Source organism: Myodes glareolus, chromosome 1 (genome assembly GCF_982192425.1).
Source record: "Myodes glareolus chromosome 1, mMyoGla1.1, whole genome shotgun sequence".
Classification (NCBI taxonomy): domain Eukaryota; kingdom Metazoa; phylum Chordata; class Mammalia; order Rodentia; family Cricetidae; genus Myodes; species Myodes glareolus.
In genome coordinates this window covers 128,444,231-128,461,493 of record NC_142026.1, presented here as the reverse complement: position 1 = coordinate 128,461,493, position 17,263 = coordinate 128,444,231, and the positions used below count along the sequence as shown (strand labels likewise).

At 42.1% G+C, this 17,263-nt stretch overlaps 1 protein-coding gene across 2 annotated transcripts in view; it reads right to left on the bottom strand.

Moving 5' to 3' along the window:
• The window catches only part of Ccdc170 (coiled-coil domain containing 170), an 82,377-nt gene that overhangs the window by 19,180 nt on the left and 45,934 nt on the right, over nucleotides 1–17,263 (bottom strand). For both annotated transcript variants that reach the window (XM_085688076.2, XM_085688081.2), the window contains exons 6-7: nucleotides 15,600–15,917; nucleotides 3,756–3,956 (exon numbers count right to left, since the gene is read on the bottom strand). In XM_085688076.2, coding sequence (XP_085544202.2) covers nucleotides 3,756–3,956; nucleotides 15,600–15,917 — 519 coding nt within the window. The remainder of the gene's footprint in view (nucleotides 1–3,755; nucleotides 3,957–15,599; nucleotides 15,918–17,263) is intronic.

The following is a 17,263-nucleotide window of genomic DNA, read 5'->3' as shown; positions in this document are numbered from 1 at the left end:
GAGTCACCACGTGGGTGGCTGCTGCCTGGGGCCTTACAAGAGCAGCGAGAGCTCTTCACCCCAGAGTCTCTCCAGCCCACACGGTTCATAGCTTAACCAACTAAACTTGCACAATGCTTAAAGGTCTTCCTTCATTTGGCTGTTATTGTTTCTCTGAGTGTATTCGGACAGAATGCTAAGTGTGTGCTAGGTGAGTGGATCAATCCATCCGTGAACTTGCTCTGTGCTAACTGCGGGACTGGGCTTCTGTCTCCGATAATGCCCTCTCACGGCAGTAACTTCTCAGCATCTGGCACTTCCAGGTAATTAGATGCTGAAAAGAGTATCATTTCCAACCATCCAAGTGGATCAGCTTAAGGTCTGAACTATCTATATTATACTCATCAGGATGAAATTATCTGCAAACGTATATTTTCCCATTTTGTTAAGTAGCATACAGATAAATACAAGTTAATTATCGTCGTTATAATCTACAGTAACTATCAATGTAGCGTCATTCACCACGCTTTGACCCCACAGACAGCTTCATTTCCGAGTTCTCATGCCGCCAGTTCCTCCTGCTCTGGTGCTTCCCCTTTGGGATTTTTTTTCATCTCTGCTATGTGCTTGAACGTGATCTAGCTGCTATTGCTTGTATTTTAAGTGGAGGAAGCAGACTTACCCGCATAGATTGGTAGGATTAATATATGAAAATGACCATCCGACCGGAAGTAATCTACAGATTCAATGCAATCCCCATGGGAATTCTAACACAATTCCTCGCAGAAATTGAAAGGACGGTTTTTGATATGGAAATACAAAGAAACCAGGATAGCTAAAACAATACTGAATGACAAAAGAACTGTTGAACTTGTCACCATCCCTGGTCTCAAGTAGTACTACTGAGCTGTAGGCATAAAAACCACATGGTATTGGCATAAAAATAGATATGTTGATCAATTGAATTGAGTTGAAGACCCAGAAATAAGACCACAGACCTATGAATACCTAAATTTTGACAAAGACTTCAGAAATACACACTGGATAAAAGACAGCATCTAAAGCAAATAATGTTGATCAAACTGATAGTTGCATGTAGAAGAATGCAGGTCGACACTTATCACCCTGCATAAAACTCAACTCCAAATTATCAAAAGACCACAGCATAATGCCAGAAGCATTGAATCTGATTGAAAAGAAAGTGAGGAACTATAATGAACTCCTTAGCACAGGAAAAGACTTTCTGGGCAAAACACCAACAGCACAGGCACTAAGAACAATTAATAAACGGGATCTCATGAAACTCAAAAGTTCCTGGATGACAAAGGACAAGGCATTTGAACAAATCGGCAGGCTACAGAACAGGAAAAGATCTTTAACAGTTACATATCCAAAGAGGCTTAGAATCTAAAATTTAAAAAAAAAATGTGTGGCCCAATTAGTCTGCACGCCAGGTTCTACAACAGGCAAGAAGGGATTCAAATGGGACCCAACCAAGGCCCAGCAGAGGAAGTGCCTCTCTCAATGACTTCAGCTGCTCTGTATAGTTACAGTTAAGGAGCTGGGGGAACAGCTCGGCAGTTGATATCATGCACTGTCCTTGAAGGGGATCCAAGTATGTTTCCCAGTGCCCTTCAAGTGACCATTGCTTCTAACTCCAGCTCAGGAGATCTAATGCCCTCTTCTGGCCTCCTTGGGCACCTACACTCACGTGCACAAACCTACACTCAGACCCACACTGATACACATAATTAAACTAAAATAAATCTTTCTTTTTTTAAGATTGTGGTTAATGATGGCAAGTTGGTTTTATTCCTTTTACCTATCTTTTGGGGTTTTTTTCCCCTTTGGTTTTGAGGTAGGCTATCACCATGTAGCCCAGGCTGGTTTTGAGCTTACTATGTAGCCTAGGCTATCTCAGTCTCATGGTCCTGTGCACCCTAGTAATGCAGGCATGCACAGTTGGCTTAAAAGTCTTCAGCTTTATAGGGAAAAAAGGGGATTCTGTGTATTTTATGGTCAGCGTGAGTTAGAGACCAGGTATTCTATTCTATATTGTACTATCTAGATTATATCTAGCACTTAACCTCTATGCAACTTAACTCTGTTTTACATGGCCATTTTACTACTTGAATCTGTGGAAAACTCACTGTGGACATAATTAGCTTATGCAATCTGCTTTCATAATTGAGAACTATTTTGGCAGAATTTTAATGAAGACTAACGATAACACTTGTTTGGAAAGAGCTTTAGAGTGAGACCCAATCCTTGCCAGAAGAAGAAGAGGAGGAATGAGAAGGGAAAGAAGAGGAAGAAGAGGAAGAAGAAAAAGAAAAGGAGGATCATGTCCCCATATATGGAAATAAGAAACAAGCTGCCATTCCTGCCTCCAAGTTCCTGACACATCCCACATCCATCTCCATCAGAGCACCAGGTGGACCAGTCTCTAATCCACCCATCTCGTGTGTGCTGGCTTCCACAGACACCTCTTAGGTATCACTACATATCTGACCCCTAATGTAGCCATGGCATATCCTCAATTTCTTTTAAGTTCAGAAAAATGATAAAGAGCGAGTTTCCAGAATATACTTTTCTCAGCCAAAGACTATCTCTCATGACAAATTTTGTCCCTGTAGTCTTGATCCTATGTGCCTCCTTTTCTGTTCTTGCCCTCTCTCTCTCATGAACCCTTGTAGTTCACAAGGTCTCGCATCCACACTATTACCCACAAAGCCTCCAAGTCACGCTGTCCTCCCCATGCCCAGGTCCCTGGGGTGGACTATTCTCTTGTGCCAACTTGTCTCCCGCTACCCTACTGGTTCCCTCCCTTCTGAGTGGTTCCCTTGTGAGATCTCAGCTCCACCAGGCACATGCTGCTTAACGGAAGATCCAGGTTCTGCAGCATCAGATTATCGTGGGGACATCACAAACAGGCACATCACCACCGATGAGTTTATCATTTTGAACTTCTGAGCTGTTGAGTATGAGACCCAGGGTTTTGTGCGTGGTAAGCACAGCTTTACCACTACAAAACAGCCCAGACATGATCATATAGGAACACTCTCATACATGCAGTCCACCACTGACAAAAACACGTGTAGGTCTGATCTTCATGGTCATTAATTATGCTTTATATTCTATAAAGGGAAAGGAACTTTAGGTCTAAAAGATCTTCATTTCCCATTCCCTTCTTTGTCGTGGCCCCACTAAGAATGCCGCATTCCACCATATACTGTCACCCACTCTGCATTCTCTGAGTATAGCATTTACAAGACTTCATGCCTTTGTTTAAACTGTTTCTGTCTACAGCATCTGTCCCTCCCCCACGATCATCCTACTTAACCTTCAGAGATCAGTTGAACTTTCTCCTCTCTTGTAAAAATCTCCTCACTGCCCAGAAATACCTACAATACTTTATTAATACACTGTGACAACTATAATGTATATAGTCTAGGGTACAGCCAGGCATCTTAATGCCCACCTTCTCTATTAAGTGCTAAGCCTTTAATAATAGAAACTATAAATCACCCATCCTTCAGCTACCCCAAACCTCCCAACCTCATAAAGAGTGGTCATACCATACATGCATACTGACTTTAACAGAATTGACTATCAAGGGAACCCTAAACAATAGGAAGAGGCTTGCTATTCCTTGGAAATTTGCTTGTAACTCAAGGCATGATCAGTCTAAACATTGCAATGTTCAGAATGTTCTCAGGTACAGGGTTAGCCCACAGCAGATGCCCACACCACGGATGTACCATCCCCATTATTACTTTTTGTTTCTCAAGATTCAAGTTGTCTCTCAAGACGTCTCCAGAAAGCAGCTCTCCCTCCAGGTGACTCAGCTGACCCTGAAGCTCCTCCACCTTGCTTTCTGACTCCTGGGCCCTCTGTAGGGCTTTCCGGTGAAGCTCAGCTTCGTTTTCCAACTGTGCAACAAGCTCTGATATCTGGGCTTCAAGCTGGGAGACCATCTGGAAACAAAGACAGAGAAGAAGGCTAAGCCTTGTTTAGATGCAACCAAGTGTTCAGATCCGCCACTCCACCCGAGAAGCATAACCACTGTGACACCCACTTGCAAATTCCTTGTAAAAGTTCAACTTAAAGTAGGTCATTATAGCTGCTTTCCTCTGTTTGAAATGAACTTGCATTTATCAAACCGATAATGGTGGATGTTTTTCATTTCCCTCTAATTCCTTCAACAAGTTTAGTTAACACATATTTACAGATAACACTTGCTCACCTCAAAATTTGCTATTAATTTAGAGATTTCGAAGCTAAGATAGAAGGAAAAAGACTCAGATAAAAAGTAATTTCAAGCTCCCAAAGCCCAGATGAAGAGCAGAAGGAGGGAGAATATAAGAAAGGAAGGCAGGACCGCGAGGGATGCGTCCACCCACAGAGACTGTTGAACTGATCTAGTGGGAGCTCATCAAGGCCAGCTGAACTGGGTCTGAACAAGCATGTGATCAAACAGGACTCTCTGAATGTGGCTGACAATGAGGGCGGACTGAGAAGCCAATGATTTGATTTTGATTCTACTGCATGTACTGGCTTTTTGGGAGCCTAGTCTGTTTGGATGCACACCTTCCTAGGATGGGGGTGGGGGCTTTGGACTTCCCACAAGGTAGGGCACCCTGACTTCTCTTAGGACTGGAGAGCGAGGGGGAGGGGAAGTGGGGGGAATGGGAGGGAAATGGGAGGATGGGAGGAGGTGGAAATTTTAAATTAATTAATTAAAAAAGAATAAAGGATAAAGAATACCTGTAAAAAATAAAAATAAATAAATAAAATTGGGCTAAAACACTGGTGAATAAATATGTTTTGTTTGGGGAGGTGGAAGGGCAAAGAGTAATAGATGATTTCATAGAACTACAGTGCTGGTCCACAGTACTGGTCACCTCCATTGTCATAACATTTTTAAAGTTTAAACCAAGAACAGAACTCAGGTTTTGCTTTCTTCTTAGTCGTTTATATAAACATGCTTAATGCAGGACACTGAAGCTGCCATCATTTTTTTGGAAACACTATTATACCTAAGATATAGGTATAATACCTAAGATATATGATCTGGCTTGCCCTCAGTGAAGAACCAATAAGCATAAATTAGAAAAAAAAAGTCCACATTTACTTGACTTTCCATCCATCCCTAAGTAAAATAATACAATACAATATATACCTCTATGTATACTGCAGAATAGTCATGAAGAGCCAAAAATATAAACTGGAAAAAATCTCCCATAATCCTCCAAACAATTACTTATCCAGATATTTGTTTATTTATTTTAAATAATGTATTTGTTTTGTGTTGTTAGGATATAGTCCAGGTTGTGCCATGTGTACAACTTTCTGTCCTTGTTTTTACCTAGGAAGAGTCCAAGCATCATTTTCTGTTATTCTCTGTAATTCAAAATTACTAGCATTTCAAAATCTGCATTAAGAATTCATCATGAGGAACTTGACCAATGGCTCAGTCATTAAGAACACTTGCTGCTCTTGTAGAGGACCAGGGTTCAATTCCCAGAAGCAACATGGTGGCTCACTATTGCCTGTAACAGCACTCCCAGGGTATACAATGACCTCTTCTGACCACCAAGGTACATATGCATACATGCAGCAAAACACTCATACATTTAAATAATAAAATAGATAAATTTTGTAAAGATTTTGAAAAGAAGCCATCGCAGAGCTCTGCAGTATGCACCTAGCCTTTATGAGACTGGGTTCAATCTCTGAAACAATTCACCATTAAAAACAAAGAAGTTCTCAGCGCTGGAAGATGGAAGCAAGATTGCCAGGAGTTCCGGGCCAGCCTGGTATACATGAGACCATGCTTCCATGTCCCCACTCCCAGCCCAAGCATTCCTATACAAGAAAAGAAGATGTTTCTTCTGATGGCTGAAGCTGTCTTTGATTTGCTGATACCAGACAGCAAACAGGTAGTGGATCCAGCTCAATGGATGACAGACGCTAGTCAACTCCATGTCCTAGAGTGGACTGAAGTGAGAGACATCTGGAGGAAGCTAGACGGACAAACTAAAATCTCATTCTATGCGTGTATGACCCTCAGAGTACCATGCCTACAATACAATTCATCCTACACTTCAGAGTGTATTTTACACATCAGTATCGGATGGTAAGGCACTCAGAACCATATTTGAGGGATTATCTCCCCCCACCAGGGAAATATTTAATATTATTACAGAGCAGAAGATTCTGAGAAGCCTCAGTTCATCTTGTCAGCTCTCAGAACTATCGTCAGTAGGCGTGCTAGGAGTTCACTACCCTGTGTCCGTCACTATGTGCCATCGTTAGTCCCCCTCTAATGTATGAGTTCAACCAACCTGATATTCTTTCCTTCAAGAGTTTTTAAACCTTCAGAAATTTCCCTCTGCTGGCCAGATGTGGTGGCCCTGCCTATAATCCTAGCACTGGGTCGGGGGGGAGGTTGAAGTTGGTCATCCTTGTCTACAAAGCAAGTCCAAGGCCAACCTGAGCTACATGAGATCCTGTCTCAAAACAATAAAAGAAGAAAAGACACCATCATATGTTATATTACCCAAACTATTTTTTTTTAGCTCTAGTCTTTTGTCAACTAGAAATCTAGGGCACAAATGAGGGTCAAAAGTATTTGAGTCAAAGCCAAGAGAACCCTGCCTGTACACCACCTGTGTAGACCCAAGGATGATACAAAGGGCCTTGGAAGCCCGCAGGCCACTTTGCAGACGCCTAACAAGTGGATGGCTTGTTACCAGTTAACAGTGTACCAGTGTTACATAGAGTCTGGGGTTCAGAGAGGAGCAAAGAGCTATGGTCCTTTCCAGTCTACCCCATTACAAAGAGCTGTGGTCCTTCCCAGTCTACCCCATTACAAAGAGCTGTGGTCCTTCCTAGTCTACCCCATCACAAAGCTGAGCCTCAGAAGCTCGCTAGCTGTCAGGGCACACAGGTGTTGTTGTTGTTGTTGTTGTTGTTGTTGTATTGTTGATGCCTTCAGAACTAAATTTACATAAACTTACTCACATAGGCTAACAGCACCATCTGACTCCATTCTTGAGAACACCGGATACCAGTCCCTGGGTGTTCCCACCCAAACATTAAGCCTGCTGCTTTTTACACCAAGAAGTTTAAAGAACCAACAGACTTTTCTTTCTTCCATTCTTCCTTAGTGTTGTCTGAATGTACTGACGGTTTCTCTGCTGAGGATGTAGGGGCTATGGGATGGGAGCATCACAAAAATCACGTGACTAAACTTGGTTAATTAAAGAGGTACTTCAGCAGGCTATCCTCCAAAAAGAAACAAGAGAGACTTAATAAGTAAAGCCATAATGCGCTTAGAGCTAGCTCACCTCCCGAGGAGATTTGTTGATCTACCCAGAGAGGCCTTTTGCTCTGAGATTCTACCAAACAACACCAGAGCTCTGTGACCAGAAAAAGCCTCTTGGGGCACCTAAGGTCTGGGACATAAACAACTTTTTTCTCTTATTCAAATAATATCTTTCATTTTGGAAGAATATAAAGTCAGTTATCAGGCAGCTTAATACCAAGGCTTAACATCAGCCACATCTCCTTCCTCCATGTCAGTGCATGGGGCCAACAATGTCCACTGTCTAACACTGCCCCCTCCCTCTTTGTTATGGTTTAACTTGGTGTCTGCAGAATAGGTAAGCTTGATGTTTTAAGGCCCTCAGAATGGGGCTTATTTAGAAATAAGCTCTTTGCAGATAGTGTTAGCATTGGGTTGTTGGGGTGAGATCTGGTTAGTTTGTCCAGTGTCTTTATAAAAGTTTATAAAAGAAACTTGGATGCAAAATCAGATGTGTATAAGAGGAAAATACTGCAGAAAATGTGGGGCAAACCCAAGCACCAGCCAGAGAGGGCCTTGAACCATCAGAAGCCAGGTGAGATGTACGAAAAGAGGAACCAGTCCTAACTATACCTTGACGGCAGAATTCTAACTACCAGAACTGTGTTAGGAAGCTGTGCTAATGCCACCCAGTTAGCAGTGGCGCTTTGTTAATGCAGAGCTAGGAACCAATTACAACTTGGGAGGATGGAGATGCTACATCTCTGGCTGTTCAGACTCCATCACACCCAGGCGTGACCATGCGGAGTCATTTTTGACAGTGGCAGGGCAGGGGAAGTCTGCCAGTGCATCTTGGGAAATGTCTGCTCCAGTGAGCAGCAGGAAAATTACAGGGGGTGGGGGGGGGCTGTGAGATTTGGAGGACTAGGGCTGTGGAACTTCCGTCAGGTCTTCAGGAGCACTAAGCTATGTCCACAGCACCTGGAGAGCCTCCAGACTGTGAGACTTTCAGTTGAGGCAGGAAGCAAAGCCAGCAGAAGGAATATCTACTCCAAGGTGGATGAGCTTGTGTGACTCTGTATGTAATTCAGGAAATGAGGAGAAATTGATCAGGTCACATCATCTCTACACATAATCAATTCTCATCCAGATTAGTAAATTAGGAAATACCCCAAACTGTGGAAAACTTTGCCACAAAATGTGAAATCCAAAAATGTTGCATGTTTGAGCCATCATGCAAGGACTCTTTGCTCTTCATCATCTATTATATTTCCCGAAGTTCTAGGCTAAACAACATTCCAAAGGTTTTTTTGGATTCCTGGGGACTCAGCAGTAGGGCCTTCCTCTGAGGCAGAAGGTTTCAAACAGGGATGACTTTGTCCTTGTCAGGGAAACATTTGATTATGTTTGGAGACACAATGGTTGTCTCAAATTGGGACTGAGGGTTGCCCTGGGATATAACAGGCGAAGGCTAGGACACTGATAACACCCTACAATACACAGGACACTACCACCGCCTGCCACACACACACACACATAAACACAAATATACACTCACACATATATATACACATACACACATATATATACACATGCATATATATACACATACACCTATATATACAAACACAAATACACAGAATGTACATACACACATAAATATACACAAATGCATATACATATACATTATCCTATACAGAGCTGGGTGTGAGGATGCACACCCAGGAAGCAGAGACCAAAAGATCATGAGTTCAAGAATAGTTTGGCTTCATAAGACCCTCACAAAAAAAGACTCTGCAGTCTAAATATCAACAGTTCCACAGTTAAGAATCCCTGCTCTAAGATATGGTATAGCTTTTTAAAGAGAAAATTAAATTTTGCCAGAAGCAGACATTCAAGGGAGAAGCAGAAATGACTTAGTGAATAAGTGGGGGCGGTGACCTCAGTTCCACTGAGAATTCAATTCTAGAAGAGGGAGAATGGATAACCACGGAGTAAACAAGAAAAGCAATGTAAGAATGCACGCGAAGTGGGCAGTGTGCCGGGCCGAGCCTGCAGGGTCTTCACGTGGGGGGCTCAACAGCTGGCTGCCTGTGGCCATGGCAGCTGACAGCGAGAAGCAGCCCTCCACACACAGAGTCGTCGATTTGTAAAGCGTCCATTCTTCGAAAACATTTCTAAGACAATGTGCAAAATCCATTTTCTCCCGATTTTACTTGAAGATGAGTCACGCAAGATACCAGCCACGTGCTTGATTTGGGGCTTTGAAATGGGAAGCGCAGCTATTGAGAAAAATTACAGGGTAGGGGAGGTCGAGAAAGACACTAAAAAGACTGAATCATTCTCATTTGTATGGGGAGTGGGGGAAGCAGAGCCAGCTTAACCAACTTACACCACTTTGCTTCAGAAAATAAACATACACATCACGCTGGCAACTGCATGCCATGTTTCACACGCCGGAATTAAAATAGGAAGGGGAAGCTGAGACAAACACAATGAAAAGCAATAAAATGTGTGGGGAGAACATTAGCTACCAATGCATATGTATTACCGCTCAAGACATCTTCCTGAAGTTCCTCCCAGTTCTAGAAATGATTTTGTGCCTCAGTTGACTTCCAGTTTATAAACTGAGTCACAGGAAAAGGTGCTCTTACCCTCAGCAATATGTATACGCTACAGGGTGCAGTTCAACTATAAAAAAGCTGTGCACTGGTCTAAGAAGGCCATGAGAATTACTTGTAGAGCATAGAGCATGCACGGATTTTAGATTGATGATTATTTATTTATTTATTTATTTATTTATCTATTTATTTATTTATTTTTAAATTGACAAGTGCATTCCTAAACTAACTTTTTAAAAAGCAAAAGTCATTTGTTGGGCTGGCAAGAGGGCTTAGCCAGTAAACCACTTGCATGGAAAGGACCAGGACCTGAATTCAGTCAGCAGAACCTACATAACAGGGCCTGGTAAGGTGAAGACAAGCAGATCTCCGAGGCTCCTGGTCAGGCAATAGAACCTACTAGTGGTTTTCAGGCCAGTGAAAACTCTGTTTCAAGAGAAAAAAAACTGATACCTGAGGAGCAATATCGACCTAAGGTCGACTTCTAGCCTCCACATATAAACACAGACACAGACACAGACACAGACACACACACACACACACACACACATTCACACTCCACATTCACTCAAAAATTTTAAAAAAATAAAAATAAAATTTATTGTGTATATTTAAGGTCTATAAAAACATTCCAAAATCCATATTTAGTAAGTATCTTGGAACAGATTAGTGCACATATCATCTCCTCTATTACCTTTTTTACTACAACATGGATGGACCAAGGGGACACTGCGAAGTGAAATAAGTTGGACATGGAAAGAATAATATAGCATGAACTCCCCTAGATGCAGAATCTTACAAAGGAGGAGTAGGGTCAAATATAAAGCAGTGGATGATAAAGCCATAGGTACAGGACAGCAGAAGGAGGAGAGGAGATGGGGAAACACAAAAGACACAGTGCCGATCTGTGGGTGAGCAACACGGAAAGACGATGGAAAAGCATGCGTGTCTCCTTTGAAGTGAGTTTAAGAACTAGCTATAGTGGGAGGCTTGAACGAGCGTGATGCCATTTCCCTTCAAGCCTCATGAACCAGAGCACAGACTGTCCTTTGGGGTTGACAATCCCCACAAGTCTGTGCTGAAGTCACCAATAAGCAGGACTTTGTAGATGACAATCGCTGACAGTGTGGATGATGACGAAATGAAGCACGGATCTACTGAAACCTGAATGACCCCTTGGCTAGTTACTGACTAGGTCTCCTCAATGGCTCTCCTGGGCCTCAGCACAGGGTGCAGAAGACAGAACGAAGGATGGAGGGGAGGAGACACAGCAGTAACAGTTAACGTTTGTTGTTTTGATTTTTCCAGACAGCATGTTAATGAACATATAACAACTGTTCCATTGACTGCCACTAATAAACAATAATCCTATGAGGCAAATACTGGTAACTCATTTCCTCGCAAGACTTGGCCTGACCTGACCCCACAGGACAGAAAACCCTCAATGACTTAAGCCATTTAATTTCCATTCACCCTCTCTGGAGCAGCTCACAATGAGTGTGGCTGGCAATGGGGTACAGTCTAGACCTGTTGTGGAGAACTGTGCACGGTTGATATATGGCTTTGTTATATATTTAGTTTATAAACCCATGAATACCCTAAATTTGAAAACACACTGGCAAGTGCGGTGGAACAGGCCTTCAATTCTAGCCCTTAGGTGGCCTTATAAAGGAAGTAGGGGGTGAGGGGTACCTGTGGGTTGGAAGCCAACTGAGTTATATAATGAAACTGTACCTCAAAAACACCACTCACTCCCCAAAAACAAGACTTGATGAGCTCAAAGAGCTTTACAGTTTTGAACAGGGACTGTGAACTTTGTGCTAGCTGCTAATAAGATGAGAGAGTAGAATCTAAAAAGCCGGGATGGCAGTTCACTGATAGAGTTGCCTTCCAAGTATGAGAGTCTGGGTTCCATCTTCAGTACTGTAAAATAAATAAATAAATAAACCACTGGGGCTGGGGAGATAATCCCATGGTTAAGATGCTCACTGTGTAAGCAAGAGGGCCAAACACGAGACTCCAGAACCAAGAGTAAATGTCAATGACTGTGGGTCTGGTGACTCACCTGTAATTCTAGCTTTGAAAGGCAGAGACAGGACTTTCTAGGGCAAGCTATCTACTGAGGCTGACCATACCACTAAACTCTGGGGTTTACTAGAGAGCCTGTCCCAAAGGAAGACTCCTGATATGTACCTCCAACCTCCACAGCCCATGCACCTGCACAGTCCCAGAAACAAGCAATCAAATACAAACACACTGCACATAGTCACATGCAAACATATATACACCACACACAGACACATGTAAATAGTATATACACACCACACACAGACACATGCAAATAGGACATACATACCACACACAGATGATACGGGATTCCCCTCTGTATGCTATGAATATGTTTTATTACCATTGGTTAATGAATAACAGTCAGTGGCTTAGGGAGGAGGGAAATCCAAACAGAGATTTATAGAGAGAGTAGGCAGAGTCAGGGAGATGCCATGTAGCTGCCGAAGGAGACAGATGCCAAATCCTTACCAGTAAGCCACAATCTTGTATCAATACATAGATTAATAGAAATGGGTTAATTCAAGATGTAAGAGCTAGCTAAAAATATAACTGAATCATTGACCAAACACTGTTGTAATTAATATAGTTTCTGTGTGATAATTTGGGTCTGAGAAGTTGGGAAATGAATGAACAGTCTCCACCAACAAATGGCGCCAATGTGGGGTAAATACATCCACATAAAAACTGAGAGAGCTTGGGAAGGAATTCTAGATATAAAAGAACAGAGTTAAGCACAGCTTCTTGGTAGTCTCATTTTTTTCAGATAGACTTGTTTGCTCATGGCAAGTAGAGGCACGACTTCTTTAAGAGAAGTCTTCCTGACTCAGTGTTAGCAGCAGAAAAATTGCATGGTATCTTTAAGATCTGGCTTCCTGGTTCATGCTGGCAGAACAAACTCTGTTTTTTTCAGAAGGTCCTGCACTTAAATGGGGTCCGTGAGCAGTGCATTACAAATTGCTTAATGGTGACATAGACCCGCTGTGTCCCTGGAGCTGGGGCAGTGAGCATGGCTTACAGAGCTGGTACTGAATGTCCCTCTGCCATGTTGAACTGGGCAGGGCCAAAAGGCAATGCAGCCTTAGTCCTAGCAATGCTGCTTAGCATTTTAAGAAGTGTTCCTAGTCAGAAAATGATTACAGATAGGCAATAAAGACAGATTCAGATTTAAAAGAAAAAGACCACTGGATGGGTCACAGTGTTGGATAAATATACATAGGCTTGTGAGAGAGAGAGAGAGAGAGAGAGAGAGAGAGAGAGAGAGAGAAGAGTATAGGCAGTTAGAAAAAGAAATAAGTGGTTTTTAAAAATAAAACAAAGCCTTTAAAAAGAGTAAAAGTAATATAAAAGAGTACAGACAGTCATAGATTAAAGGAGTAAAGAAAAATTAGCCAATTCAAGATGGAATATACACAGAGAGTCTGGATTATGTATATTATTGTATTTTCTTTGAATTTTTTGACTGTGAATGAGCTAACTACAGAGAAAAAAATCATTGTACAGGTGGCTAAGCTAAGCCAATATAAAGGTATCTTGACTTAAACATTTGGGTCTAAAGATATGTTGCTTTGAAAAAGAGGTTCTGCTTCTGTTTCCACGGAAGATGAGAACCTATGGATTCCTTCCAGACTGATGTGGTTTGATGGAACAAGAGCCCCTGAAAGGTCTTCATGAACCCCTAAAAATATCTCACCCAACAAACAGGAAGTAATTTGGAGAAACCTATGTACAAATTCATACATAAACTTTCTAAGGTGGTGGGAGATGATATAGAAATAAATACCTTGCATTGGTACGGATTTTGAACTACTGATACAAATTTAAGGTTGATTTGCTACACCACGTATATGTATATTTCTACTCTTGTTTAAGGTATTATGTTTCTAGAGTTCATTTAAAAATTTAAATTAAAAATTAAAAATTTAATATAATTAAGAAATACAGATAGTCATCTTAATTTAAAATAATTAAGAAATATAGATAGTTATCTATAATAATCAAACTTTTAATCATAGTAGTTAGGTTTTCTAGATGTACAGAGATATATTTCAGTTAGATAGCATTCCAAAGACCTACAGATTACGGCATTTAAAAGGTTTTAAGAACTTGGGCTTATCTCAATGATGAGATATGTCTGCTTCTGGCAGCACCGATTACTTCAAGAGGATGATGGGCATCAAAGAGGCTCCTTATGAAGCTTGCTAGTCATCTCGGCAAGAAACTGCTCTTGCCTGGACTGCTTAATGACATGGTGTGTGAACTGCAGGCAGGACCCACAGGAAAATGACTGCTGAACTTGCCTAAAGGTGAGACAGTCTTTCAGGGTTCCTGCTTCATGAAAGGGTCTGCCAGACATTCTGTAGGACACAGAAGAAAGGAACTGATGAACTTTGCCATTACAAGACAGAACAGATCTTCAAATTTCCTTCTTCATGGAAAAATCTGCTGGATACTATGGGCCTGCAGGCTGAAGATGGATGCCCCAGTGATATAGAAGAACTTCGGGTGACTTTTCCAGGCAGCAAGAAAGATGTCTCTGTCATTTCTACAGTTTTAGAAGTTGCTTACAATGCACTTCCTGTTTGCTTAGTTAATATTATATCCTTCTGGGGTCTTTGAAGAGTTGAAGACAGATAGCTATAGTTTTCCTTGGTTATAATAAAAGATAAATTTATTTAAATTTAAATTTTATTTAAAGATGAAACTTTAGACTCACAAAAGTAAAATAGATGATAGTATATTTTCTTTAGTTTTGCCATATACAAATAGACTAAATATTGTAACTGTAATTCTTGCTTGAACCTGTTGCTATATGTAATTTTACTATGTTAAAGTTAAAAACTTCCTTTTATTTAGACAGAAAAAGGGAGGTGATGTGGGATCCCCCTCTGTATGCTATGAATATTTTTCATTACCATTGGTTAGTGAATAAAGCTGTTTCAACTTTTTTAGCAGAGTAAAGTCAGGGAGGAAATCTGAATAGAGATAAATAGAGAGAATAGGCTGAGTCAGGGAGAGAGCATGTAGCTGCCGAAGGAGACAGATGCTGGATCTTTACCAATAAGCCACAGCTTTGTGCTGATACATAGATTAATAGAAATGGGTTAATTCAAGATATAAGAGTTGGCTAGAAACATAGCTGAATCTTGGCCAAACCGTGTAATAATTAATATAATTTCTGTGTGATTATTTGGATCTGAGCAGTAGAAACGAACAAGCAGTCTCAGCCAACACACAGACACAAGCAAACAGATACACACGCACCACACACAGACACATGCAACTAGGTACATACAGACCACACACAGACAGGCACATACATACCACACAGAGGCACATGGAGGCAGGGAATGGAGAAGGAAGAAAAAAAGAAACAGAAAAAGTCATTGAAAATCTCAGAAACCATGATCTCAGGGTCTTGCCAGAGCTCACGCCCCATGACTAAACGCAGGAGAAACAGGGCTCCTCATGGACAGCTCCAACTCCATCAGTGACTCGGGTCATCCCATGTACACCTAAAAGTGATGCAAACACGCTCCATTGTATATTAACTAATTCCAAGACATGGCTGCTGTGTGCTGAGTCACTGCTGAGGAAGTTGTAAGGGGCCATGGCCTACTCACCCTTTTCTTGCTCTCTTCCTGGATGCACAGCTCTCGAGTCCTCTCCAATATGGAATCCTCTGCGGACCCAGCCATATCCAACCGGCTGCCAAGGACCTTTGCGAGCTTCTCCCTGAAGGAGGAGATCTGGCTTTGCGAGCCTGCGGCTGCATCCCTGCTGGCCTTCAAACTCAGGTCCAGCTGCTGGCAGTTTTTCCTCAGCTGGTTCAGCTCTTGCTTTGACGCCTCCCAGGCTCGCTGCGCAGCAAGCAGCCTTTCTTGGAAGAGCTTAGCTTCCCTCTCTAGGGCTGTTTTGGCATCCAAGGCGCTGAGCAAGTCCTGAAAGATTACAGAATGCAAACAGTAAAGGTATATCTGCATTTGATGAGGTCTTCGTTTACCTCCGTACCTGTGGCTCCAAGGACTTAGGGTTAGGTGTGCATTACATTTCTAGTTCTGAGGTCTCTCCATGTCTTCATGAAGTTATTAAATAAAGTTGTTTGGGCTGCTGAGATAGCCCAGTGGTTAAAAACACTAGCTGCCCTTCCAAGAGACCCCAGTTTGATTCCCAGCACCCACGCAGTGTCTCGGAACCATCTAGAACTCCAGTTCCAGGGGCTCTGACACCCTCTTAGGACCTCAGATGCTAGAGTATGGTGGACTTACAGTCTGAAGTAGATTAATCAAATATCATCTAACACTAAAAGAGCACCAAAGTTAATAAAAAATATTTCAGCTTGGAAAAAATTTCAGCTTTTAAAAATGTTTCTAACCTACTTCTACTACCAACTTAGTAATACCCTAAAACAGTGGTTCTCAACCTATGGGTCACCCGACATCTTTAGTGGTTACTTATCTGATATCCTGTGTATTAGATATTTGAGCTACAATTCACAACAGTAGCAAAATTACAGTTACGAAGTAACAACAAAATAATTTTACGGTTGGGGGGGTCCCCACAACAGGAGAAACTAAACTACAGGGTTCCAGCATCAGTAAGGTTGAGAATCACTGCCCTAAAACAAAGCACTGCCTGTTTGTAAACCCAAGCACCTGTCATGATGTTTAATTAAAATCACAAGAGTAGTTTGGTTGTGGTTTTTTTCTGGAAATATCCGTCCCAGTGCACTCTAAGCTGTTTCTCTATGAAATAAAGGAGCGGGAGCCAGCAGCAGACCTTGGGGACAGCCGCTCCCCAGCGCTCTAATTAATCACTCTGGGATTCAGCCACACTATTCTACTGGAAATAGATGTCCTCGGGACTGCAAATGCAATTACCTTCCCCGTCCCCAGGAGCAAGTCGCCGGCCTGGGGTCTGATTGCATGGCTACCTCAAGGATGCCCTGAAGCCTGAGACATGCGGTGACATGAGCATGGCTAGGCATGACCTGGTGGCAGCTGTCAGACCACACTGACATGGGAGAAGAAAAAAAACAACTTCTTTCCCAGAAAGCTCAGAAGTGACCTCCACTGAGGGTACATCTGCAAATAAGGGCAGGCCCTAGGCGGAAGGCACTGCTTAAACCATTTTGTAATAATTAACAGATCTTACTGAGTGTGGTACTACATGCTTTTAATCCCAGCATTTGGGAAGCAGAAGCGTGTGGATCTCCGTAAGTTCAAGGCCAGCCTGGCCTACAATAGCAAGTTCCAGGACTACATGCAGGAATCCTATCTCAAAAAAT